The sequence below is a fragment of the Rhinichthys klamathensis genome, unplaced genomic scaffold, assembly GCF_029890125.1.
Source record: "Rhinichthys klamathensis goyatoka isolate OS25496 unplaced genomic scaffold, OSU_Roscu_1.1 h1tg000180l_1, whole genome shotgun sequence".
NCBI lineage: Eukaryota > Metazoa > Chordata > Actinopteri > Cypriniformes > Leuciscidae > Rhinichthys > Rhinichthys klamathensis.
In genome coordinates this window covers 2,681,336-2,701,942 of record NW_026606708.1, presented here as the reverse complement: position 1 = coordinate 2,701,942, position 20,607 = coordinate 2,681,336, and the positions used below count along the sequence as shown (strand labels likewise).

The 20,607-nt window shown below is 36.9% G+C and overlaps 2 protein-coding genes across 4 annotated transcripts; both read right to left on the bottom strand.

The window, feature by feature from the left end:
• Positions 1-60: 60 nt before the first annotated feature.
• Positions 61-16,459, bottom strand: inavaa (innate immunity activator a). Of its 3 annotated transcripts, none has more exons than XM_056261022.1 (10): positions 16,334-16,459; positions 8,225-8,350; positions 7,643-7,776; positions 5,707-5,829; positions 5,269-5,500; positions 4,013-4,066; positions 3,655-3,880; positions 2,957-3,115; positions 953-1,652; positions 61-854 (listed from the first exon to the last, which is right to left on the bottom strand). In XM_056261022.1, exons 2-10 carry the CDS (start codon positions 8,277-8,279, stop codon positions 762-764), a joined length of 1,776 nt encoding a protein of 591 aa, XP_056116997.1. In that variant the 5' UTR covers positions 8,280-8,350; positions 16,334-16,459; the 3' UTR covers positions 61-761. The 3 variants fall into 3 exon arrangements, with proteins under 3 accessions (XP_056116997.1, XP_056116999.1, XP_056116998.1); XM_056261024.1 differs by having other exon boundaries at positions 2,957-3,112; positions 16,334-16,431; XM_056261023.1 differs by lacking the exon at positions 16,334-16,459 and having other exon boundaries at positions 8,225-9,031.
• Positions 16,460-17,596: 1,137 nt separating this feature from the next.
• On the bottom strand, positions 17,597-20,092 carry zgc:195245 (uncharacterized protein LOC565483 homolog). The gene is given in 6 exon segments (XM_056261020.1): positions 17,597-17,843; positions 18,066-18,210; positions 18,431-18,575; positions 18,744-18,771; positions 19,936-20,041; positions 20,043-20,092. Coding segments are annotated over 6 exon segments (564 nt in total). The 5' UTR covers positions 20,078-20,092; the 3' UTR covers positions 17,597-17,738.
• Between the last annotated feature and the right edge of the window lie 515 nt (positions 20,093-20,607).

Genomic DNA, 20,607 nt, shown 5'->3' with positions numbered 1-20,607 from the left:
AAATGTAAATGTGAAATATTTGAAAATGTGACAAACACAAAAAAGCACAAGACATACTAGTGAGGATCTGTGAGATTGTTTATTAAAGTGTATTATAAATAATATAAAATATATTTCATAATTAGTGTACAAACATGAAGGAAAATATCTGCATTTGGTATTATTAAGACTCACAGATGGATTATTACAATGCATATTACAGTAGCAGAGCAACACTTCTTGAAACATTTCACTAATTTAAAAAAATGTGTTAGCAAAGGGGCAATATTAATTCACAAATAAAAAACAATATGGAAAAATAATATATTATTCATAATGTGTTAAATTAAATAAAATAATGGGGAAACTAAGACATTACGTAATACTTTAGTTATGAAGAAATGTGTACCAGACACAAATATATACTAAATGACGTCATTTCCATGAGGCCATTCATCAGTCATTTGCAAAAGTGAGCAACACTCTCTTGACATCAATAGAATTACCATTATATTATACATTCATCATAAATATCCGGCATGATGCCTTACGAGGAAGTCTTAGACTTGAAATTTAATCACAAATGTAGGCATATATGGAATTGAGGCGTATATTTCACTGGCTCAGCTCCAACTTGGTCAAAAAGTCTTGGTGAGAATTAACATAATTTTCACTATCAGGCTACATCAATGAGTCCATTGGCTCAATAAATAAAACTAAAGAAGGTGTACAATGAGTTCACTTATTCTCAGTGTAATTTCCTCCAGGTTTCTTCTACCTGGTTACACCTGACTCACAATCTCGGAGTCTTCCTCTTCAAACCACTGCAGTGGCGTTCCATCGGAAGCCCTTTGCAGAATCACTTTCTGAGAAGCCTGGAAAGAAACACAAGAATGTTCATTATTTAACTGCCAAGAACAGATTTTATTCATGATGCTCAGTTTATGAAATTGGTATTGATAAACGTCTTTACCTGTTTTTGAGAGGGAATCTGGTGGTAAGGTGGCGGCTCTGGGCGCTTAATTCGAATCGATCCTTGTCGTTCAAGTGAGCGATGTTTGGACACGGCTAAATTGTTTTTCTGATGCCAGGTTTTAAGCTCTCCTGATACCATTTCTCGAGGAAGCACCCGGCTGGGATGATTGGGGAATTCTCTTAGCGACGTCGTGCGGACTACCTTTGTGTACGGCGGGGGAGGCTTGAGCATCCGTTTGGGTGAAGTAACCTCCACTTGTTGGGGTTTATTAGTATGCATGGTCCCAGATTGTGAATTCGTTCCGAGTTGCAGCCTCCCCATGTCCACCTGAAGAGGTGTCCTGTTGTTAATTTTGACTTGACTGGGGCCGGGCATGAGGTGAGGTGGGTTGTTGTTGTTGTTGTTTTTGAGTGTGCTGTTGGTGTTGAGCTGGCCTGGTGCTTTATTTGGAGCAGTGCGATGGTAGCCGTATGGAGGCGGACAGGGTTTAGGTGCCTCGGTGGTTGTCTCTCGGCTGGAGGAACTGCTATACGAGGAAATGGAAAGCTCGGAGCTGCTGTCTTCAGAGCTGCACTGATATAAACGTTGAACCGAGTAGGCTAACGCAAATTCAGTCACTCGTCGACGCGGCAACTTGGTCCGACCCCGTCCCAGGTCTGAGCTGGCCTTGGTCAATTCTGGTTTGCTTCTAGGAAGTCTATTTGATAGGAGATAATATCAGATCAGTAAGGCAGAACAAATTTGCTATGATGAACTCAGTGAAAATGTCCAAGACGGCAGGTAGAATAGAAATGTTGATGTCTACATATATATATATATATATATATATATATTAGTGCTGTCAATCGATTAAAAAAATTCACTTGATTAATCAAAAAAAAAATCTGCGATTAATTGCAGTTAAAAACACTTACGTTTTTATAGGTTTATATATTTTATAATGTAATAATTTCCCAATTAATCTCCAAATTAATGTAGAGACAACATGAAGACAGTATATTGTAAATACTCGTTTAATGGCATCTTTTTATGAACGAATGTCAGAATCACTGATAATAATTAGCTATTGATGTCTGGATTTCCCCCAATTTTAAAAATTAACTATTGCCATCCAACATTACAGTGTACTTGAAAGCTATCAATTGTTTTTTTTTACATTTAATAGGCTTCAAAAAATATAACAACTTTTAATTTAAGTGAACTTCAAACAATCCTCACATAAACCCATAATAAATGTAATATTTACCTGTGCCCGCCCCTTTCTACCCGTCAAACAGACAAATCCTTATTAAAGCTACAAAAGTTCTTAAGCCAAGAGCAGAGAGTAATTTTCTTTGTTTCCTTTGTTCTTTGATTAACTTTACTGGCAGAAAGCTTTACTGGCTGCTGTCCCTTTAAAACCAGCCGCTGCTGCACATGACGTGGATCTCACACGCGTCTCTTTACGTTCATTTAAGACTTTATTTAACCCATTTAAGACTGCTCTTATGTTATGAGGATACTCGACAAAACATTTTGGCATAAATGTATGTGTGTCATTGTTCGTTCAAGAGCGAAAGAGAACTGTATTCTTCTGGCGCGCTGTCTGTGCCCACGATACTGGTGCGCGTCTTTCTGTGCGTCTTGTGTGCATCAGGCAGTGCGTTCTCTTCTGTCTTGTCGCTCTTGAATGGTTTAAAAGCATTTGCATGAATAAGAGCGGGATCATATAATGTAATGCTAGCCAAAGGATGACAAAAATGAACGAATGCTACGTTAATTGCGTTAAATATTTTAATGGGTTAAACTGGACAAAAATGAATCGTATGCGTTAACGTGCTAATGTTGACAGCCCTAATATATATATATATATATATATTTACTTGTCAGTGCCTTCTTGTCTAAGTGGTTGTACAACTGATAATTATGAGGATTTAATGGTATTCATTATGTCATTAAAGATGAACCGTATTCAGACAATCCTCAAATGCCAGTGCTGACTGTTATTTGTATAATACTTACCTAAAGGACTGAGAGAACTGTCGGCGCAGTGGCAGCTCTGGGGTGGAGGGGGCGCTGTTTGGCTGATTGTTCCTCACTGGCAGACTTTTAAAAACAAACTGGGGTGCTGGAGGAAGTTCTGCCATTCTCGTGTCTGTTGGTGAGCCTGTTGGACTGCTGCTGACACAGAGGAAGCAATTCATGAGATCATTATGAAGATTACATACTGATAATAAATGTATCTAAAATAGACACATAGTTCTTTGTTAGAATGTTTTATCCTCAAACCAGCTCACTGGATGAACAGTGTAACAACAAAGGTTCTTTGATTAGTAAAATCAAAGCCGATTTGTTCAGTAATGGTTGTGTAAAAGATATTTGTCAAAACACAGACCTGTGACCTATTACACTACCGTTAAAAGGATTGGGGTCAATACTTTTTTTTTTATAAAGAAGTTAATACTTACATTCAGCAAGGATGTATTCAATTGATCAAAAGTGACAGTAAAAACTATTTTCTATTTCAAATAAATGCTAAAATTAAACTAAAAAGCTTTTTCTGTATTTTTGATCAATAATAAATGCAGCCTTGCTGAGCATACGTGACTCTATCAAGTCCCTATAAAACAGCTCTGACAACACAAAGTAAACGCTTACATTATATATACTCCAACTAAAACATCTATCATTTGGCTCAAAACTAGAATATCCCATAATACCTTGAGCGGCTGCTGCAGGCAGAGTGAGATGGTTTTTGTTTTTGGTAGGGCTGGTCCAAGCTGGATTCCTTCCACGGAGAGTTCTGGATGGGTGAGGCATCATAGTCCAGACTTGAGCTGGAGCTCGATTGCTTTGGGACATTATTGTTTAAGAGTGTCAATCGCTTGAAGCCGCTGTCTGTGGAAGACCCCAGAACAGTCGGAGAAAAGGGAGTAGAGTCGGAATCTGTTGATGAAGAACAGTTTTTCGACATTAGCAAACTCTTACAGTCTAGTAATCAAATGATCATATAAAGTGGGGTGTGAAAGTTTGAGTTTAAGTTTATCTTAACCAGAATATAAAGGGTTGCTCACTTACCATCATCCAAGGCAACAGCGTCAGACAGCGAGCTGTCATCAGACATACAAGGATCTGAAATGGACCAACAAATAAGACTGTATTATTTACAGGGGCGGACTTAACCATTAGGCAAAGGTCGGCAATTCCCTTGGGCCCCGAGCTACCTAGGGGCCCCCAAAATGCCCCATTAAACTATGCTTATTTATTATTATTATTTTTTTACTTTTCGCAAATTATATATTTCTAAAAAACATTTGCGAAAGGCATCAAATCATTAGTCGCAGACAGGAGGGCCCCCCCTCTAACTCTGTCATTTTTTTACATTAAAAAATAAAATGTCAAGCTCTCTGAATTATTAATTACCCGTTTAAACCACCTCATATGAGTGTTTGCAACGCATGTTGCTGCGAGAAGCTAGTGCAGTGAACGGGGCTTGAGAGCGCGCTGTGAGTGAGGGCGCGCGTGCAGCCTCCGTGTTGCCAGATCCACCTAATGGAAAGGTGGCAGTAGACTTCTGGACTTGTTTTTCTGATTTAATGTGACACTTTAGTTTAGGAAGTTATTAAAGTGGAAAGTTGCATGTTAGGGTTAGTGATATATTAATCTTATTTCAAAAACACAAGCTTTGAACTTATTTCGGATTATTATTTTGTTTTGTTTTTCTTGTTTTTCGTAGCAATATCTGGCAACATTTTACTGTCGGCATTAATGAAAAAAAAGCTTAAAGACAAACTGTAATTGCATAAAGCTACCACATTCGGTAAGACAAACGCAATGATCATCGTGATTATCTGTAAGAAATGTATAACACTATCAAAAACTATAGCATAATACAGATCTGTATGAATGAAATTTGCCAAATAACTGGCCAGCAGGAAGACGGCTCATGCTGTTTAGTTAACCTTTCACAAAGTCATCATAAAAACATTAATTAAAGCAGTGTTTCTCAACTAGCAATCTATTCAGTCAGCATATTTGTGTTTGATCTGTGTGAATTACAGAAATATAAGACTTGCTAGACCTACTTTTTTCTATATTTCTTTGCACAAAACTCTCCAGAAAGTGCCATTTAATGGTTTATTTAAAAATAAAAAATAAAAAAATTTCGTTCTCTTTTAAAGATCAGATGGGGGGCCCCATACTACCTTTGCCTTGGGCCCCCAATTTGCTAAATCCGCCACTGATTATTTAAATTATTTGATTTGAATGAACAATCACTTTTGTAGTGCTGAAGTTTAGTTTATATGAGAAACATTGGCTTCTGATTGGCTGACCTCTCTGTCTGGATGAATAGCAGGTCTGCGGAGAGACACAGCCGTGGTTGATGCGGTGTTTCAGTATCGCATCCTGCAGCTCTTTCAGCTTCTTCTCTTCACGTTTACACTGCTGCAGTCGGCTTTTCCTCACCGGTTTGCTAATGTGCTCCTCGAGGGAGAGCTTTCGGGCCGCCTCATAAATCTGCCGCTGCAGGGCGAGATCAGCCTCGAGCCCGTGCAGCTCAGACTCCTGGAGACAAACATTTGAGGGGGTAACCGCATGATTACAAGCTGAAAATGCTGAAATAAACGCACCTCGTAAAAATTTTTTCCATATAAGTGGAACGGATTCAGTTTAATAATAATACCAATTAAAACTAGCCAGGTAGGTTCAAATAACAGCCAGTTGCAGCATATCTATTAAAATAATCTCCGTGTAGGAACTTCGGCCTGTACCTCGCCATCTTGTGAAATAAAACCCTCGTCCAGTTTAAAAGCGGTTCCGATGCGTCGCCGAACTTTCGGAGGCTTCTCGTCAGGCAGGAGAGGGTAATCGGAGGGCAGCTTTCCAGTCAGCTCCTGTTAAAGCAAAGCATTTTAACCATAAGAGGACTCAGAGAAAAGCAATGACAAAGAAAACTAACTTTATGTTTGTTAATCAATACAAAACAAAACAAAATCTTTGAGCGAGCAGATGCTCGTCTTTATATTGTCGAGGTGTCCACAAAGGGTGATGATTAGGCCCTTAAATCTTCTCCCTACTTGCCCAGTAGTGAATGACAGACATGTGGGCTAACATGCAAAGAAGCATCTGTTTCTTGGCCATTGGCTTTAGTGCTTCTATTGAAGGGCTGTATTGAGAACAAGAGAAGCCCGGCTTAATCAGAGCAATCTGATTTACCCTTACGGACCAGCTGACTTTCCTACTGAAACTTTCCTATAATATAATCATATTTTTTGTCTTAAAGTGGTGAAGACTGTGGTGCTTCATCTGCTTTAAATATCAAAACCTAAAATTATTGGAACTACATATATAATATTCAAGTGATTTTATGAGCAGCAGTTCAGCTCTTCGATCACACAAGTCAGTGTGCGGTGCTGCTCACATACTTATACCGTATATTGTTTATAAATCCTGCGTTTTAAATGTATTAATAAAATGATGACGAATGATGGATTGGATGGTTTTTGTGTTGTAAACTTTCCTATGTACTTTGGCAAAAAGTGTTTTTTACGCTTAATTAAATTTGCATGTAATACACAGTAGTGTTCAAAAGATTAGGCTTAGTAAGATTTTAATTGTTTTAAAGAAATTAATACTTTTATTTAGCAAGGATGTTTACAAAAAAAAACAGCATTTATTGGAAATAGAAATATTTTGTAACATTATGAACATTGAATTTAATGCTGAAAACAGCTGTGCTACTTAATAAATGTTTCTTGATCATCAAATCAGCATATTAGAATGATTTTAGGATCATGTGACTGAAGACTGGAGTAATGATTGTATTTTTGTATATTAGTATTTTAAAATATATTAAAATAGAAAACAATTATTTTATATTGTAATAATATTTCACAATATTATAGATTTTACTGTATTTTTTATCAAATAAATTCAGCCTTGGTGAGTCATTTAAAAAAATATTAAAATATCTTATCGAGACCAAACTTTTGAACGGTTGTGTAACCGTTTTTCCTGATTAGAAGTTATTATGCCTCATTAGTTAATTAGGCCAATGTTAAACTTCTCTGAACCAAGGAGCCCTTTTATGATTATTATTTTTTTATTGGCACACCCTGGTTAACTTTTCTTTTCACGGCTTAAAACTTTTTATCGAAGAAATTTCGGGAACACTTTAGTTTAGAGTCCAATTCTCACTATTAACTAGTTGCTTATTAGCATGTATATAACTAGGATATTGACGGTTTATTAGTACTTATAAAGCACATATTAATGCCTTTTCTGCAAGACCTTATTCTACATCCTTAATCCTACCCAATACCTAAACTCAACAACAACTACCTTACTAACTATTAATAAGCAGTAATTATGAGTTTATTGGGGCAAAAGACATAGTTAATGGTTAGTTAATAGTGAGAATAGAGGGGAACCTAATCTAAACTGTGACCGGACTTTCTATAGAGAAAACGTCATGTTGCCTGCTAGGTTTTCAAGCAGATTTTTGGTCAATATTCAAGAATTTTCCACAGACCCTCTGAATGTGATGGTTTGAGTAACCTTGAATTAGACTACTAAAATGAATTCCCAAATAAAGCCCCCATGTGGAGTATATTTACATTTAAAATATATGCCCTGTGCTTAAACTAAAAAATATGGTTCATGATGGTGAGATGGCAGCCCTGATGGCTTGTTTTCAGTGTCACTCACAGCCTCTCTAATGCAGAGTTTCTTGAGCTCGAGGACACACAACTCCAGTCTGTCCTCAAGGGCCTGCTGCTTCAGCCTCATGGTACGCGTGTGAGTACTCAGGTCCTTCACCGGAGACGTGGGGCTGTCTGGGCCTGGACAACACAAGAGATTTCATTACACAAGAGCACACACACATATAGGGCACATTTCACATCCTCAAAATGAAAATGATCATTTCTTTGAGACATGGCCTAGCAGTTGGCCTGCTTTGATACACTGAACTGTAGTGCTCATGTGGGAAACAAGTCACATCATTTGACTTTTCCTCCACCATTTCTTGTGTTCTTTAGATTATCTATTGTTAAAAAGTGCTGTAGGGTTCATGTGGGAAACAAGAGTTTGAATCGCATTATCTGACTTTACTCCATTTCCTCTATTCTTTAAATTACAAATCAAATAAACAGGAAAGCTTCACCAATATTCCTTAATTGTTTTACCAATAAAAAATTATTTTTGTGACTACACCACCTAATTTAGCTATATGCTTTCTGCTTCCTTCTAAATATTATTTATAATTAACATAGAAATGAAAGCACTCACCAGAGTTTAAAATGATCCCGCTATCAGAGTCACTGATCTCCTCCTTACAATCCATGTTTGTTTTTGTAATTCTGCAGTTTTTGTTGAAAAACCCCCCAATATCCCAGTTCAGTCTGCAGATGTGACCTGTTGATGGGAAAGGGAAAAGATTCAAATCCGTTGTTTGATTTCAAGCGTTCTCCATTTACTCTACTGCTCTGCAGTCCAGCAACCACTAAGTAAATTTGCCTTCCAAATAGTGGCTTGTGGCCGTGCGATTATGTAAAAACAAATCTACTGAGGAGAACCCTGCACAGGCACCTCAGCGTCTCCTTAACATCTGACAAAGCAACTGGTCATTCGCCTTATCCAGCCCTATTTCAGTCTGCACACACACGCACAACCCCCTCCCCAAATCTTTGAATGTCTCAAAACACAATAGCCGCCTGCCCGGAGTTGAACACACACATGTGGCGGTCTTATTCTTCCCATACAGCACCATAGCAACCTGGATCACTATGACCAAGCAGGCGTGTGTGAATTGTGATGGAGTGTGTTTGGGGGGAAACTAGAAGTCAACAGATGGCAGAAGGGGCTCTTCCCCTTCCAAAGGCTGCACCTGTTCTTTCCAAGAACCCCCTCTTTTTTCTTTCAGCGCACACTCGCCACAGCTTTGAAGTGGAACAATGTGTCAATGCTGATTCAGCTTCAGGCGGGAGATGCTGATAACTCAGATAACCGTGTCAGGGTTTCTCTTATTACCATGAAGAAAACTTACAGGCAAAGTGTTTCTTAAGGGTTGTTAGGAATAACATTTAGGGTTCTCAGACTGTGACGTCTCAGATTTCGCATCCTCAGTGGGGAGAGAGTGAGAGGAGGAGATGCTGCTGTGACATTTACATAAAGTCAAGTCTTGTTACTGTTATTGTAGAGGAACATGTTAATGCACTGGGAAGAGTTTGAATGACAGATCGGATCCTCTTACAAATGTAAAAGGAATCAAAGATTCAGGAAACTTGTGTCTATTTTAATTGTTTTGTTTAAAGGGGAGGTTCACCCCAAAATGAGAGTGTTTTTTGGGGGGGACAACAGACTTTTTTCAAATTTTTGTGTTCCACAGTAGGAAGAAAATCATACATGAGCGTGAGTAAATTATGACCGAATTTATCTTCTAGAGAATCAGGAGGATTACAAAGGATCCTTTTATATCCAGTGACAAGATTTGAGGAAGATATTAGTGTATCTTATGACATTATTTCCAACACTGCTTTTTAGGAGTCCTATTATAAGTTAAAGTAACCATAATCAGACCTCATTTAGAAAGATGTGTGTAGAATGATCCTAAATGTAGAAGTTGTTTTTGAAATGTTCCTACGGATTAATGACTTAATCTCAGTGACATAATTATCACAAAGCAGTTTAAATGTTGCCCATAACAACAAATTCATACTGTGATTTCCTATTTATCTTTACAATTTCATAATCAATGTTGGATTATTTTTAATTAATGGTATATGAGCGCAAAACGTTTGTACGGATGCTTTTTAGTTGCTGTACTCGAGAACATTTTCACATCAGTTTTTGTCTTTTAAATCTGTATTTGTTCCTCACTTTTGACGTAGGATGAAATCCGATTGTATCAGGGTATATGGAGGAATCTTGAAGTTAATTTTAATACCTTTTCAAGACTTTTTCAAGACCTTCTCAATATTTTTTAATACCTCACCGCCGCTTCAAGCTGTAACCATTTACATCAGTGATACTTTTAACTTAACCGTTTTAGTTTGTGATAAAGACTATAGACCACTCTGATAAAAAAAAAAATCAAATAGGCTGGGATAGTAAATCAAAGCAAAGTTTATTAAAAAACAAAACAAAACAAAACTTTGCTCCACCCTCAACAACAATCATGCCTCAGTTCTTCGGGGTTTTTTTTAAATCAAAATTACTAAATTCACACACTTTTACGATGTTTTTGGGACTCAAACTGTTGGACAGCTAATTCAGAAAAAATTAATGCACCGAAATGAAAATTCTTGGCCGAAACCGAAAACCGAAAAAGAGGAACCCAAGGCCGAAAAACCGAAAACCGAAACACCGAAAGAAATTATGCCAATTATAAGTACCATTGCATTTATGGTTATGACTGTGTACAAACTTTACTAAAATCAAGGCATTGCAATTGCATAAATTAACATTTTCAAAGAATAAATCAATTACAAATTATGCAAATATTTATTTAGCACAATATAAAATAAAATTCAAACTAAAATGTTTAACTTGACCCCATGTGTACATTAAATAATAATCTGCTGGCCTGCAGAAAGGTTTTAAAATTAAATGTTCTCTCATAAAAACAAAGCCGAGCACGAACTTCTCATCACACCAGCACCCAGTTTGCACGTCTAAATTAGTTGATTACATTTTAAAAATGAGCATACACTAGCATAAAAAGCCATTTTAATGAACAAAGGTCCATGTTTAATACAAATGTACACGAAACTTAATGAAATATGTTTGTGAAATTAGAAAATATTTAAGAGAGCGTTAATTTAGTACATATTACTATACATATTTTGTTGTAATGTCACAAGTAATAATCTCAGGGTTTACTGGGTTTTACATGATTATTTTTGTATTGGTGGTGGTAGGCTACTAAAAAATAAACATTGTCACGTGTTTATCTTTCTTCTTTACACCGATTCCTGATGGTTAGAGGACAGTTACTTGAGTCGTCCCCTGTCGTTTCAAAGAATAGTACAACGGCGAGCGCGTCAAGTATAAACGCTTCGACCGTTTGGAGAGGTAACGTTATGCGCCCTGTCTGTGGAGACTCGCGCTGCAGAGGCAGGCGAAAGTATAAACAAGGCTTCCGTCTCCTCGCGGGTTCAGATATACTGAAATACGTCCACACCGCAGACATGTTGCTTCAGACAAGCACGTGCAGGTCGCGGTTTCTGTTTGCGTCATCACAACATTTCGGTTTTAATATAAAGGACCGAACATTTTTGGCCGAAAATAGCCCAAAAGTGCATTTTTGGTTTTCGGCCGAAAAATTTAGGTGGCCGAATATTCGGTGCATTCCTAGAAAAAATACTTTCAAAATTTAAGACTTTATAAAGCCGTGATAAGACTTTTTAATACTTTTTAAGGGTCTTAATTTTCCCAAAATTGATTTATCACCTTTTACTTTTCAAGACCCCGCGGATACCCTGTGTATGCGTGTATGTTTTATAAATGAGGCCCACAGTTCCTTGTATCTAATGAGTGCTGGTGTCATCCACAAAAAAATCTAGGACAGACATTGTATTTATATAAATGCTATTTTGGGGGAAATCTAGTTGCCCACCCATATCAAGGGACAACATCCTTGCTAATGAGTCAGTGTGGATCTTTATCATTCCTCTTCCTGAGCTCTGAGGAAGAAAATTTGACAGGATGTGATTGTGGCACTACCGAACGCTCTATCCTCATTCAGTTCTGTAACTCATGTGGATGGATGTAGCTCAGCACAATAGAAACTAGCCTGCTCCATCAGACACCCCGAACACTGAAAAAATACCAGCAAAGCTCTCTGTCAACAAGCCCGAGCAGCCAGTTGGCTGAGAGGACAGTCTCTGCTGATACAACAAGACTTAGTCGGTAAGAGAGGGCAAAGGAAACGCTGATGAAACTGCAGTGGGGATTAGGTCACTGTGACAAACTGTGCTTTATGAAAAGCAACTCCTTATTTTGCCATCATTTACTCACCCTCATGTCATGAGAAAATACTTTCTTCCATGGATCACAAATAAAGAGATATTGAAAACTGCGCTGGTTACTCTTTTCCATACATTTACAATGAAATTATGCAGGTATAACGTCTTAAATTTTGGTCTTTTACTCACACAAAGCTATTGTATGAGTTCAGAAGACTTTCAATATAGCACATGGGTTGAAGTTTGACACATTTATGGTGCTTTTGAGTTATTGTTTACAATGAGTGGAGAGGGAAGCTTTCAAGCTACAACAAAGATTTAGGGTTAGGGTAGATGGTTCACTTGAATTACTATATGAATGGGAGAAACTGCAATGCGCAATATGGCGGAATAAGTCCCATCTTCAAAATAAAAAGAGCCGTAGAAGTTCCCATAGAAACGGTCATTGGGTCTCAAGGTGGAATTACTGTAGTTATGAGATTCCGACTTGTAAAAAGCGTTGACATCCTCATAAAACTCAATTACAACTTGTAAACGAAAAAAATTCTGAGAGCTTCAACTCAAAATGGCAGTGGCTTCAGCAGTAAAATGTAGTTATCTCGTAATAATTCTGTTTAATAACTGCATTAACTATTGTTAAGGTTGTGAAGGCGTTGCAAATATGGCCTCTGAGTGAACTGACTTTCCTTGAAAAGGACTTTGTATCTGCGTAAAAAAAAAAAGAAAAAGAAAAAGCAATCAGCACAATCTTCAGAACTTCTCCTTTTGTGTTCCACAGTAGAAAGGAACTCTTACAGGTTTGGGATGAGTAAATGATGACAGATTAGAATTTTTGGATGACCTATTCCTTCAAACCCACAGACTGCACTCATAAAGAGCTCCACCCTGAAAGCACATTAGGCTTCTTGATTACGAAGCACATTAAGCTCAGAAGAGCAGACAGGACATAGACTTCTCGACAGCGATCTCGGCAGCAGCAGGATAACACAACGGATCCACCCATCCTCTCACGCAGTCAAGCGTAAAGATGAGACATCAGCGAATAAAGCCATTTTCAGTAGTCTGCAATTCTCATGTGCTGCTGTCTATTCCATCTCCACCAGATTCCCAACACCCTTTCCCATGAGCCTGTGGGGCTGTGATCTATTGGAATGCCTACCCAGCCAATTTCATTACCACTGCGGCCAGGTCTGGAATTCCCAGAGAGGGCCAGAGCTTGGAAAGTCTGACAGGAGACTTGAACACGACCCAGAATGTATGTGGAGCCTGTTATTATAGAGATGCTGAATCGTGTGGACGCAGATGTTATAGGAGCGACAGAATTTAGTGATTGTTTTCCACAGTTGGTGCAAAGCAAAAAAACCAGTTGAATGTTAATTTGACATGCAAAACATGGCGCAGAGTGAGAGAGAGAGAGTGAGTGAATGAGAGAGAATGAGTGAAGAGACCTGAAAACAGTCTTTGTGATTCCACTTCTCTCCTTTCATCATGCCACTCAATGAATATTAAATGATTAATCAAAAGGCATGACAAAAAGCCTCTCACAGACGAGAACACCTTTAGCTAATAAATTAAAGAAAGAAAAGTTTAAACAGTGTAAAAACAGACTCATCCTCCTTTGTGAATAAAAATAGTCAAAAAAAGAATCCACTTTGCAATCTGTATTCCAGTACAGTCAATTAAGATTTACCATGGACCTCTAAAAAAAACCTTATAAGCCCATATAGCAATGGCTGTGCCTGTGACTGTAGGTAAAATGTTCCTTCTTAACTTTAACAGACCAGAGAATGGATGAACCAATATCAGTTTATCTAGATCTATGGCAAGCCGTTTTAGCTTAAATTGTACCCAGCCTTACTTGTTGTAATTTCATTTTTACTAGTAAAAATTTAATTAGAGAACTTTACAATTCAATTCGTACTAGTAGCAATTACAATTAGAGAGCTCTCTAATTCAATTCTTACTAGTAACAATTGGGATTAGAGAGCTCTCTAATTCGATTCTTACTAGTAAGAATGTAATTGCAGAGCTCTTTAATTCAATTAAAGAGCTCTGCAATTGCATTCTTACTAGTAAGAATTAAATTAGAGAGCTCTCTAAATCAGTTTTTACTAGTAAGAATTACATTAGGAGAGCTCTTTAATGCAATTATTACTAGTAAAAACTGATTTAGAGAGCTCTCTAATTCAGTTCTTACTAGTAAGAATGCAATTGCAGAGCTCTTTAATTCAATTAGAGAGCTCTACAATTCAATTCTTACTAGTAGCAATTACAATTAGAGAGCTCTCTAATTCAATTCTTACTAGTGAAAATACAATTAGAGAGCTCTCTAATTGAGTTATTACTAGTAACAATTACAATTGCAGAGCTCTCTAATTCAATTCTTACTAGTAACAATTCCAATTAGAGAGCTCTACAAATGAATTCTTACTAGTCATATGTCTCCATTGACTTCCATTCATTTTTAATTACAGAGCTCTTTAATTGAATTGTTACTAGTAAGAATTACAATTAGAGAGCTCTACAATTGAATTGTTACTAGTAAGAATTACCATTAGAGAGCTCTCTAATTCAATTGTTACTAGTAACAATTCCATTAGAGAGCTCTCTAATCCAATTATGACTAGTAACAATTACAATTAGAGAGCTCTCTAATTCAATTCTTACTAGTAACAATTTGATTGTAGAGCTCTCTAATTGAATTGTTACTAGTAACAATTACAATTAAAGAGCTCTGTAATTTAATTATAGAGCTCTCTAATTGCATTCTTACTAGTAACAATTCAATTATAGAGCTCTCTAATTCAATTCTTACTAGTAACAACTCAATTGCAGAGCTCTTTAATTCAATTAGAGAGCTCTCTATTTCAATTGTTACTAGTAAGAATGCAATTAAAGAGCTCTCTAATCCAATTATTACTAGTAAGAATTCCAATTAGAGAGCTCTCTAATCCAATTATTACTAGTAAGAATTCCAATTAGAGAGCTCTCTAATTCAGTTGTTACTAGTAAGAATGCAATTGCAGAGCTCTTTAATTCAATTACAGAGCTCTGCAATTATACATATCTTTAATTTGTTTTTTTACTAGTAAAAATTCAATTAGAGAGCTCTGTAATTGCATTCTTACTAGTAAGAATTGAATTAGAGAGCTCTCTAATTGTAATTGTTACTAGTAATAATTGGATTAGAGAGCTCGCTAATTGTAATTCTTACTAGTAATAATTGAATTAGAGAGCTCTGCAATTGCATTCTTACTAGTAAGAATTGAATTAGAGAGCTCTCTAATTGTAATTGTTACTAGTAAGAATTGAATTAGAGAGCTCTCTAATTGTAATTGTTACTAGTAAGAATTGGATTAGAGAGCTCTCTAATTGTAATTCTTACTAGTAATAATTGAATTAGAGAGCTCTCTAATTGTAATTCTTACTAGTAACAATTCAATTATAGAGCTCTCTAATTAAAAATGAATAGAAGTCAATGGAGACATATGACTAGTAAAAATTCATTTGTAGAGCTCTCTAATTGCAATTGTTACTAGTAAGAATTGAATTAGAGAGCTCTGTAATTGTAATTCTTACTAGTAATAATTGAATTAGAGAGCTCTCTAATAATAATTGTTACTAGTAAGAATTGAATTAGAGAGCTCTCTAATTGTAATTCTTACTAGTAACAATTCAATTATAGAGCTCTCTAATTGTAATTGTTACTAGTAATAATTGAATTAGAGAGCTCTCTAATTGTAATTGTTACTAGTAATAATTGAATTAGAGAGCTCTCTAATTGTAATTGTTACTAGTAATAATTGAATTGTAGAGCTCTCTAATTGAATTATTACTAGTAAAAATGTAATTACGACGAGTAAGGCTGGGTACAATTAAAGCTAAAACGGCTTGCCATATAGATCAGTGTTAAACAACACTTGCATGCACTAAGAAGAAACAAAATAGGTTTTACAAATACAGCATTCAAAAGAAAACATGTCTTTAGTCAGAATGCGTGGAGATTGAAGACAAATGATACATCACTAGTTTACATTGTAATAAGCATTCCATCTAATCACTCATAACGCAATCATGCCATCAACAATCACAATCAACTCGAGGCCCAAATATCATGCAGAATAGATTGAACCGACATTCTGTTATAATTGGCATGCTTTGAAGGATTGGATGGCCTTACTAAGCAGAAACAAATCTGCACTAGTCCATGCAATTAAATCATCAGCCTTTATGACAAAAAAACACACAAATGAAAACGAGTGCAATAAAAGCTTATCAAAATAATTTGCCCATGCCCAAAATGAACGATTTCTCGGAGTGCAAAGCTTTAACAAATTACAATTTAAATATGGTAGCCTACGAATTATGTGCACAGCACAAATAACATTATACAAGTACAATGTCATATAAATATTTAGCATCTTAATCATACCTTCCTTTGCTGTATCCAGCCCAAAACACACCCTCCCATTCACTCCATTCCCGCAGATGCGCGTGTGCCGGTGGACTCCACAGTGCGGCTGGATGTAGACTCGAACTCAAGCTAGCCAAAAGCCACTGGACTGTACCAAACCGTATCTTCGCAGGGGTGTATGCCATGTAGCTGAAACATTCTCCAGTTCGTATTTACAAAGTAACATACGTTTTCAAATTAATAGATCCCTGCCTAAAATTCTACCTTGGAACATTTTCAAATTGTGCTTGTAAACAAGTTTAGAGGGAAAAACAGGGCGATACCATTGCAAATAGGCTACTCCGCCAATGTTTGTCTAGAATGCTTCGTAAGCGTGTGTGTGTGTGTGTGAGTGTGATCTTTTTGAAGGCAGCACACGCTTCTTCTGCTATAGGCGTGTCGCCAGCGGGAGAAAAACGAGACAATAGACTTAAACAAGAGGACAGCTGGTGAATAGTTCCCTGGACTATATGAATAGTATCTGAAATGGCACGCTGCCACAACTTTATTGTTTTCCTGCGTGGCAGCATGCCTGATACTCAAAGTAATTTGCTGAGAGTATTTATCGTAAATGTCCGCAACCTTTAAAGATATATACATATTGAGAACACAACATGGATTGAGTTTCTTCATTTCTTTGTCGCGCTTTGCTTCCCATTTGCCTCCTGTCGTTGCTTTCCTGATAAATGCAGGTTACGGCAGATGGTCAGGCTTTCTTTCCTCGTGCCTCTCGGTGAATTTAAAGATCAGCTAATTAAACGGGGACATTTCCCTTTGAAAGGAAGAGTCCGTGGAGATTTCTCTCCCGGCTGGCAATGTGCAGAAGTGCTACCTGTAAATGCAAAGGCAGCAAGACACAAAATCGATTTGGGAATTGTAGGGGAAACAAAAAAAGTTCAGTCAATAATAATAATCATTTAAAAAAAAAAATCAGATAAAAGTCCATGCTATGATATTCTGGTGGTGAGATACGGTTGGAGATGTAAGGATGTAGGCTAACGGTTCCCTTTTCATTATGAAAGTCGCTTTAAAAATAAAAAATAAAAAAAGTCAGTGGTACTTTTTTCCCAGTTTGGTCACTTGTCAAACCTTGTATGCCCAATATGATATTAAAGTCCTAGTATCATAACACACAAGTGGGCCTATTGAGTTATATGCTCCTTTTTTTGTAAAAGAAAAAAGGGAGGGGGACACCATATTATACAAGACATCAATAGCTTTAATTCGACTCAAATTTACAGTAAATTTAACTCAACTCTTAAATACAGTGCTTCATTACTAAACTAAATTATAGCTGTACACCATTTAATTTCATAACATCAAAATATTCTCTTGTATGAAAACATTAGTAAAAATTACAAAGCTCATTTTCTCCACATATCCTTCAGTTTTGTTCAGTCAACTGTATGTGGCGCAGATTCTCCTTCACTCGTACAAATTCTGGAACATTTTTCTCATCCTCTATGCGTCTTTGTTCCTCCATCTCATACTGTAGAGACATTTAAAAGAGCAGTGAACTTTACAAAATGCTCAAATATTATATGAAACTTCTGCAATGGGAGTAAAACATACAGGAGTACAACTGTCCATTCAAAACACATTGCCACATGATTCAGTTTATCAAAGACAATCAAATAATGCCATGCATCTGGCAAAACTCTTGACCTCCATTCCAGTGATAAGGAACATGTGGACAGAAAATGGTCAGTACCTCCTGCAGTTTCTGCTGTCTCTTACGGAGCTCCTGTTCCAGGTCAGAAGGGGGTCGGAGGGCAAGTTCCTCCTCTCTGTGCAGATCAAGTCTCCTCTGCTCTAACACACGCTGCAATTCTGGTTTCTCCTCCAACAACAGCCCTCTGAGAACAAAAAAAAGTTAAAAAGCCTTTAGGTCACTTTAGTTTAGCAAACCTTGTTCAGAGGAGAATATTTTAGGAAAAACAGTTTACTGTAAGCTTAATGGGATTTAGATCTTGATTATATCTTTCAACTTTGTTTACTATTCTTGGCAAATAAAGTACTCCAACGTAATCAAAAACTTTACAAAGTAAACCTCATGTTGACGTTTCTCTTCTTCACCTCTTATGGCCGAGCAGAAGCTCTTTATGGAGATTCTGGCGACTGGGACACTCGCCGGGAGAGCCATTCAGTTTCCTGAGGTGAATGAACTCATCTCCGCTGTCTGTGCTCTGCTGGGACACAGGAGGATGACACACATAGACCTCTAAAAGACAGAGAGGGGAAACATTCAGAGTTAACGAATCCTATGATTTTTAATGCTTTAGTTTATATGAGAAGCAAACTGTAAGATGTATAACCCTATGCCTACACGTTTGTCACGGTTTATATGATGCAAAGTAAATTCGAATCACAGCAAAGTCCGTGCCTGTACCTTTTTTGTGATGTCTGAATCCTGGCCGCTGGAGAGAAAAAATTAAAAATGTGAACGCATTAATAAAAAGTACACATGCCAATAAATACAGGCAAATTAATGAGTCGTTTCTTAATACATTTAGAATGCAATTTAAATGGAGTAACTGAGTGCCAAAATGTCCATCCACCTGCTGAGGAAAGCACAGAATCAAATCCTCTCAATGGACTGAGATGACACATGCTCTGCCTCCTAATGTACGTTGGCTTGATTTACTAACAGAAGAATTAAGCAAAGAGGACCATTTATAGCTCAACACTGAAGTGTCCTCAAGTTATTTTTGATCTCATGACTTCTGAAACACAGACTGAAATTATACGACTAAGCCAATAGGATCGAGAAAAGATGTTCAACTTGGGTTTCCTTAGTAAGCATTAAAAGGTAACACAAACCTATATATAAATAAAAAAAAACTAGAGATGGAAGTGTTATCAATCATTGTTTAATCAATATATTTAGCAAATAAATAATGAACTTAAGTTACGGAATAGGAACCTATTGAACACCACTGAATGAGAAGCTGGGCATCCAATTTATTGGCATCATTCTGGCAGGGTGTTTAGAATAAATTACCAGGATAAACCAGCTTACTCTGGTCCTACAGTGCCACACTCAGTTGCCATCTGTGTGTGTCAGCCACACACAAACACATTCCCGAACAAACACGACAGACTTGTCTGAAATAAACAACTCATGCAAATCATGATCACCATATTATGTAATAGTTTGTAATAAGCTCATATAAAATAGAATTGCCTGGGATTGATGCCATTAAATTGGAGCAAGATTTAAGTTTCATGTAAAAACTAACTGCATTACGAATACAGCACAATTAACTTCAGAAGCCTTTTGACTCATGATTGGTAAGAGGCAAAGAGCAAAGTCAAATCGACTTCATAAAACCAAAAGTGTATATTAGTTTCCCTTTAAGAACAATTACCTGAATTAAAAAGTACTTAAAGTGTTGTTCCACTTGAAATTAACGATGGAAAAGTACCTGGACAGCAAATAGCCTATATTTAATCCCCACTCCTGCAACATATAGCCACAGATACAAAAATACAGATACACTAAATTGCTATCTTTGTAGGAAACACTGAGGGTTCACCAACTAAACTTAAATTATGTTACTACATTTCTAGACAACGCTCACCTCAACACACACAGCTGATTGTTTTTTTGTTGTGTTCAAAAAGTCCAGCATCGTGCGGTTGGTGTCGAGACTGTGGCTTTCGCTCACTGTGTTGCTCTGTTTATGTAGTGATGCTTGATGCAGACATTGCGTTCAAGCTCATTATTTCAGATTAACCTTTACCTAGGCCTATACGAGGCACGCAGGATGCCAGATTAACTAATTACCGTAGACAGACATCAATGCTGTTTTTAACTCCCTTCCTTCCTTGGAAACATCGACTCTTGATCGCTTTATTTCTTCATTAAGACTAAATGAAATTAACAGGTGTTTGTTTTTAAACCAACAATAACCAACAGGTTAATCTCGTCTAAATTGTGTGGTTTTAGTCTCAGTTTATTCCTGCACGTTTAATTACAAAATGCACTTAATTAATTAATTTAAAATATAATATAAAAATAATAATAATATATATAACATAGTTAATATATATATATATCTGAATATATATTCATATATATATATATATATATATAACGCATGCTCCTCATATTTATAAAACGTTACCGACCACAAGAGGGCACTGTGAGTTTTGGTGTTGTTGGAAAGTTTCCCATGATTCCAAAGTGCTACTTATATTGACGTCAACCAGGACGTGAGGTCATTGAGTGAATGTGTCGCACGTGTGTGAGG